We start from the raw sequence: 7770 nt of genomic DNA, 5'->3' as shown, positions 1-7770 counted from the left end.
GGCATGTGTATTAGATTTCGGAGGGAGTTGGGACACGTACTTACCCTTGGCTGAGTTTTCCCATAACAACAGCCATCATTTGAGCATTGGTATGCCACCCTTTGAGCTGTTGTATAGTAGGAGGTGTCGGACTCCCATTTGCTGGGGAGAGGTCAGGCAACGTGTGATGGGTAGTACAGAGATTGTGCTTCAGAGGACCGAGCAGATTCAGCAGGTCAGACGGAGGTTGCTGGCGGCCCAGAGCCGTCAGAAGAGTTATGCGGATAGTCGACGGTCAGAGCTCGAGTTCCAGGTCGGTGACTTCGTACTCCTTAAGGTATCTCCTTGGAAAGGAGTGATCCGATTCAGGAAGAGGGGCAAGCTGGGACCCCGACATTTTGGCCTGTTCCGAGTGATTGCGAGGGTAGGCAGGGTAGCCTACCGGTTGGAGTTACCTGCAGAGTTGGGCCAGATTCATGACACTTTCCACATATCGCAGCTGAGGAAGTGTATAGCCGACGAGTCGGCAGTGGTACCACTAGAGGACATTCCGGTGGATGCGAGCATGATCTATGTTGAGAGACCGGTGGCAATTAGGGATCGGAAGATCATGGTTCTGAGGAACAAGGAAGTGCCCCTGGTGCAAGTCCAGTGGCAGCATCAGAAAGGGTCAAAGTTGACTTGGGAGCCGAAGCAAGTGATGCGCGAGCAGCATCCAGAGTTGTTTGTAGAGTAAGACTTCGAGGACGAAGTCTGATTCTGGTGGGGGAGAATTGTAACATCCGGGTTCCCAGGTATATTAATTTATTCATTTATTTTGGGGTTTGTGGAGGGACTCGGCGAGTTGGTGCTTAGACTCGCCGAGTAGGGTCGCGAATTCTTATCCGGGTTAATGACCGGAGTCGGCGAGTTCATGGGTGGACTCGGCGAGTCTGCGCTGTTTTATGAAACCCTAATTTCTTGGGTTTGGGACCTATTTAAAGGCCCTTATGGATGTCAATTACGGCTACCAAACCCCAGAGAGAAACCCTAAGAGAGAGCATTTGTGAGGGAGAAGAGGCCATTTTTTATCCTTGCGTTGGTGTCATTGCAAGAAGAAGGTGACCAGGGCAAGAGGGGGCTGAAGAGGGTGCTATTCTGTGAAGTTCAGAGCCAGAGACATCATTCTTGAGGTATTGATTCGACCCTTCTTCAGTTTTGGTGATTATCTTTGGAATTAGGGTTTTCTAGACCCTTTAGAGACTAGATTTTGTGAACATTTAGCCCCTTCTTGTGTTAAGGCTTTGGATCTGGATCCAAAGAGGTCCAGAGACCTTAACCCTCTGAGCTTTATGTGTATTAATGGAAGGAATGAGACTAGGATGTCATATTAGGGGTCATTTCTTCGAATAGAATTCTTGAGCCCTTGCATGAGCACCAAGATTGGAACTTTATGTGATTAACATGCTTGGGAAGGCCAAATTTATAGATTGGAGGAATGGATCTGACCTCAGGAGGTCATTTCAGTTTGAGCAGGGCATGAACTTGTCGAGTCCAAGGAAAGAATCGACGAGTAGGGCTAGGGTTTTCCTGATAATCACACAGTTGGTGACTCGCTGAGTTAAGAACGATTCAGTGAGTCAGAAGGGAACTGGAGGACTTGGTCCACGACTGGACTCGCCGAGTCAAGATTCGGACTCGATGAGTTGCGGCGAGTTGTCCCGCGATTTGCGATCAGTGTTGATTTGATGAGTGGAGGGTTGACTCAGTGAGTCAAGTGAGGACCAGGAGTGTGAAGGACACGCATGGACTCACCGAGTCACATTGGTGCACTCGACGAGTCTGGTCAAGGTTGACAGTTGACTTCGTTGACTTTGGGGGTTTAGTCAATGATTGGACATTAGAGTCAAGAGAAGGGTAAAATGGTCTTTTACCCTTCTGTGGGTGCCAAGAGAGGGTTGAGTCTAGTCTCGAGAGTTATATTCATGAGAGTATTTGCATTATGTGTTATTCGGTGCCGAGTTCGAGATTCAAGTGTGTAGATATTTGCTTTCTGCTTGCCAGGTGAGTCTTTTCACTATACTTTACCTAGAGTGGTAACAGAGTTATGTGACAGAGTTATTGTATGCTATCTATATGATGTGTGGCACCGCATTATTTCTATGTGATTTATGTTGTGTGTATGTCAGAGTTAGGACCAGAAGGTCCATAGAGCTAGGACCAGAGGGTCCGTAGAGTTAGGGCCCAAGGGCCCACATAGTTATAGCATCGAGTGGCTAATATATGTTATATGTGGTATTTTTAGAATTATGTGCTAGTGTATTTGTATGCTATTTATGTGTTGAGATTTATTGTGATATGTGATATGCATGATTCAGAGTTATCAGAGTTAGGACCTTTGGGTCCATAGAGCTAGGGCCAGAGGGCCCACAAAGAGTTGGGACTGGAGGGTGCCACTGAGACACACTGACCAGAGGGTCAACAGAGATTATAGCCTCGAGTGACTCATATGTGTTAGAGTGGTATTTTGGGGAACTCACTAAGCTTCGTGCTTACAGTGGTTTGTGTTATATGTTTCAGGTTTTCTCAAGATCACGGGACGGCACCGGCTCGATTGTACACACCAGAGGAAGCATTTGTTTTGAGGATCCTGATTTATTAATTGATTGAACAAAAGAGTCATGTATTGTAATTTAAACAAAAAGGAGATTTTTATGAAAAATGTTAAAGAGATAAACGAGTTCTACGTAAGGAGAGAAATATGAGGATACGGAAGGAAAGCGAGGGGTGTTGAAGGAAAATCGTTTTCCCGAGTTTCATTAATGGAAGGAAAGTGAGGAGAGGGAAAGGATTTTGGATCCATATTTTCCTTCCAAAATTTCCTCCCAAATTGGGCAGATTTGGGAAGAAAGTGAGGGGAAGGAAAATTTTATGTTTTATTTTCTTTTTCCTCCTAACTCGGGAACACAAAAACTTAAAATTTTCCTTTCATTTTCTTCAAACTCAGGAACATGGAATAATGAATATTTTCCTTCACCTCCCTTTTTTTTCCTGTTAAAATTTTCCTTCCCTTTTCTTTAATGAATTTACACACACAAAAAAAAAAAAAAAAAAAAAAAAAAAAAAAAAAACTCGAGAACAAAGCGTAAATCTAGAACTATATCAAGAAGCTGCTCGGTTGAAAAAACTTTCTCACTTCTGGCATCACCAAACCTTCGTCCTCGCTAGACATGCACCATCACCATATCAACATCGTAACTACATATTCATCGTACCATGCCTACATCGTCGCTAGACCTATGATATCACAGGACGTATGTTGTCACCGGATCTACATCTTCACCGGACATACTTCATTACCATACTTATGTTGTCATCAGACCTACATCGCTAAAGGGTTTCACTGGAACATTACCCTGGACCACCGGTGATGCGGTGTCCGAACTTTGGCGTTGTCGAAGCCTTGGTCAGATGAATAGGTTTTTGCTCGCGTTGTCGAAGCCTTAGTTAGATGAATAGGTTTTTGCTAGCGTATTTGAAGATCTGGCGATGGCGGCATCGAAATGGGCAGCACGAGGTGGTCAATTAGAGTTTTGCTCTCTATTTCTTCTCTAAAAAATTTAGTGTCAGGTAGAGGTTTAGGTTTAGTGTTTTCAAAGATTAAAGTCGGGCGAAGGTGTATGTTTTAAGTGGTGGTGTTAGTTGTAGCCTTCTAAGTCCAGATCTATAGCTCGATCCAATGTCTAGATGATGCTAGGATGGTGACGACAGCGTTGACCAACGGTGGTGGCGGCTGAAAAGCTAATCGTTACAAAACGAAGAACGACTATGGCAGTGGTGGTGGTTCCCAGCAAGAATGGCTATTGTGCCGGTGGTTTCCATTTTTGTCAGTGATTTTCTACAAGACAGTGAAAAAGATAGATGAAGTTTATATGCGTTAAAGGTAAAAGGTAGGGTGTGGGTTGGATGGGTTTATTAAGGGGTAGTGTTGATTTCTTTGTTCTTTGTTTTTTTAATCTAAACAATAATAAAAGAAATAGAAAAAGAAAATCTTAAGGACAAATCAATTTTTTGAAGTGCATTTATTTTTTAGGGACAACATGTGCAAGAAATTTGACTTAAACTGTATTTTTTAAGATACAAATAAATTTGCAATTTACTAATTTTAAAAAAAAATTAAATTAAATTTTGACAATTAAAAATTATCATCACTTTCCAAATGATACTTCTATTGATCCTTAGACATCTACAATGATGAATTGAATAAGAAGGTTGAATGATATGACAGGTTTATGTGTCAATAAAACTTTATCATTATTAAATGTCATGTTTGCATTCATTGGTTTTAAAGTTATAACCATTAAACTCTTAAATAGAAAAATAGAAAGTTTTTAATTTTTAAATATATATATATATATATATATATATATATATATATATATATATATATATATATATATATATATATATATATATATATATATATATATATATATATATATATATATATATACTATAAGTTATCTTTTATAATATTTTATTAAATCTTGTAGAGTTTAATATATATGAAAAAAAAAATACTAAGATTATAAGAATTGTACAAAAATGATATGTATTGTGGAAGTTCTTACAAGGCGGTGTTGCTAATAATTGGTTAATTGATAGATATATTGTCTTCAACTTGTTTTATAAATTATAAAATCAGCAGTCCATATTGTCTTTCAACTTGTTTTATAAATTATAAAATCAGCAGTACAGACAACGTGAACCTGCACCCATCATAATGTTACACAAAACATATATGCCATGATTTATGGCAGAAGTTGTGCATCATGTTGGATATAAAATTCCACAACCCAGACTCTCAAACTCGTACTATTCCATGCTTCTTCACCTTCATCTTCTTAAATTAGCAAGTTCAGTTGCCATATTAAATAACTAATTGGCCGAGTAGCTATGGTTAACCACCGTGAAACCACCATCCACCCCCAAGTTCTGACCACTCACATATGCCGATTCATCTGAAGCTAGAAACAAAGCTGCCTCAGCAACATGCCTCGCCTTCAGCACTATTCCCTTTAAATTCCCCGTCGCACAGCAATTTTCCTCCACCTGGCTTGCCTCCAGATTATAGGCTGTGCAGCTAAGAGGAGTGGCCACACCGAAGGGAGAAACACAGTTCACTCTAATCCCATGAGCTCCGAGCTCATTGCATGCCGTCTTCATCAATCCCACCATGGCGTGTTTGGAAATCGTGTAAGCATGGGGGCCGGCTCCTCCGATGGAAGCTGCAACACTGGCGGTGCATATGATGGAACCCCGTATCTTTCCGGCAACCATAGAACGAGCGGCGTGTTTGATGGTTGCAGCCACCCCTCGAACGTTGATGGCCATGGTGTTATCAAATGCATCGAGGTCCATGTCTAGGAGGCTCGTCATTGGTCCCATGATCCCTGCATTGCTGAAAAGTACGTCGAGGCTTCCGTATTTGGCGACGGTGAAGCTCACGGTTTCCTCCACCTGTTTTTCATCACTGACGTCACAGTGACGGTAGCAGATCTTGGAATCCATGCATGACGCAACCACTTGTTGGCCCAAGTCGTCTTGAACATCGGCAATGACAACGTGAGCTCCGTTCTCCAGGAATAACCTCGCAGCCTGTTCTCCGATGCCGCTAGCACCGCCGGTGATCAGGGCTACTTTACCCTCCAATCTTCAAATACATACACTGTATAATAATCATTATTCTAAAAGATAGGGAGATGAATCGAATAAGTTCATTATATTAGTTTTACCTGGTCTTGTTGATCATAGTTTTCCGGTGGGATGAATGAGAATGCTGTTAAAAGAAGGATATGGATGGATCTCACTGCTTCCAATATTGATATACTATGCGTCGTGTGGTATTAACTAAAGGCTAATTAAGACGTGAGTATATTTATAGTACCTAGGAAGATGAAGTGCACATGGACCTTTAAATGATTTCTCATTTCTGTACATATAATATATAGAGCATGTAACATGAACAAGAATGATACGATATGTGTATTATAAATGGTAGATGGTCGATTTCACATTAATCGAATATAATTAAAGTATTTTTCAAATTAATTTAATATTTGTTAAACTTAAAAAAATATTAAAAAATAAAATAAAAATGTTGATTTATATATCTAACTGATGGGGATCGTTTCGTGTGTTGGGAAAGGTTCATTAATCATATACTTTTCATAAGGCGCATCTATGTATTGTATAGTGAAGGTGGTTCCTAATACACACCTAATTTTAAAACCATATTATAATTTATGGTTGAAAAAAAAAAGGAATGTCCTTATAATTTTTCTTCCAAGACCTACATTCTAAACTTTGTCACAAGAAATTTTGATAAAAATATATGAATACTATAGTTTATATTTCATTCCACTTAAAATAACTCAATAATTTAATCCACTTTTTGAAATTTTTATATTTTCTACTATCGTGCAACCTATAACTTTCCCGTGCAACCCCTGCTATGAAATCTTGCGTCCGCTCTTGTCCGGCCTATGTCGTTCGCCGTCCGACCATCGTCACCAGCCCACCGTTGTCGCTTCGCTAGGCACCAGCCTGCCGCTAGTATTATTTACTCTCTCATTTTTCACTACTAGAAAACAGTCATTTAATGACACGCAAACAATGACACACACTGATTTACGATACGCATTTTTTGTGTATCCTAAAAATATTGTCAGCTTTCCAAAATTTAAAGAATAGAGGACACGCATTTGTGCGTTCCCTAAAATTAATGTCCAACAAAAAATTACAAACACTTATGTTAAATGCGTGTCATCTAGAAATGTTGCTTTATAATTTTTATAATTAGACGCGCGTTTGTAGGGGGGGTGAAATCTCTAAAATTCTAAAAATTTTAAGTGCCCGCTTTTGCACTCTATCCTCTTGTTCTCCCTCCATTCTCTACGCAAACCCTAAGCCATCACCATCTTCCTTGTCTCTAGGACGTGCTAGGGTTTTATTTTATTTTAAGCTTCCACTTCTCCTGATTTTCAACCATGCACCACCCTTCGTCTTCTCTCTAGTTCACCACCGCCGCCAATAAAGCCCCTTTATACCACCGGCACAACGTACCACAAGATCACCACCCCTCTTTTCGCATAACCATTGTTGGTTACTAACACCACCATTTGTATAAAAACCCTAGAACCACCAGGCCACCCTTTCCCGCCATCCATGTCCCTCGTTTCTGTCTATCTCTAACAGACCATAACATCGTATTCGTGGTCTGTCCAGGGTACTTATAATTTGGAATAAATTGGTAGGTAGACAACAATGCCTCTTTTACCTCATTCATCCTCCATGTCTCTATCTCCGGTGGCGAAACAATAGAGCAGGGGATTAAGAAATCGGAGGAGGGATTGAGAGAATTTGTTGCTTCCTCCTGTTTCTCTTTTGATCCTAATAATGTTTATATTCGTTTTCTCTTTCTTCATATTTCTTTTTCACAGATTTCTTCCCATCTAATTTTATGATTTCAGATTTCTTCCATATGATTTTGATCTTAGATTAAGATTTAGAATTCTCAATCTTCAGTTTCTCTTTTAGAAGCTTTGTAATTTTTTGATGGTTGTTATGCAGAAGTATTACAGGGCTTCTTCTAGGGAGTTGGTGAGGATTGTTAGCATACAGAAATCTCCAATTATTAGTCTTTTGGAGAATCGATTGCTGGACCAGGCATAATTCGAAGTTTTGGACAAGAAAAAAGGTTCATAAAGAGGAATCTTTATCTTCTTGATTGCTTTGCTAGGCCATTCTTCT

At 40.1% G+C, this 7770-nt stretch overlaps 1 protein-coding gene across 1 annotated transcript; it reads right to left on the bottom strand.

Annotated features, from left to right (window-relative positions):
• Nucleotides 1-4672: 4672 nt before the first annotated feature.
• Nucleotides 4673-5920, bottom strand: LOC145056868 (short-chain dehydrogenase reductase 3b-like). Its single transcript, XM_079004591.1, has 2 exons — nt 5754-5920; nt 4673-5671 (listed from the first exon to the last, which is right to left on the bottom strand). Exons 1-2 carry the CDS (start codon nt 5768-5770, stop codon nt 4897-4899), a joined length of 792 nt encoding a protein of 263 aa, XP_078860717.1. The 5' UTR covers nt 5771-5920; the 3' UTR covers nt 4673-4896.
• Between the last annotated feature and the right edge of the window lie 1850 nt (nt 5921-7770).

Source organism: Lactuca serriola, chromosome 6 (assembly GCF_051521515.1).
Source record: "Lactuca serriola cultivar US96UC23 chromosome 6, Lser_US96UC23_V15, whole genome shotgun sequence".
Lineage (NCBI taxonomy): Eukaryota > Viridiplantae > Streptophyta > Magnoliopsida > Asterales > Asteraceae > Lactuca > Lactuca serriola.
Note: the sequence above shows the minus strand (reverse complement) of the source record. Positions and strands in the feature narration are given on the sequence as shown.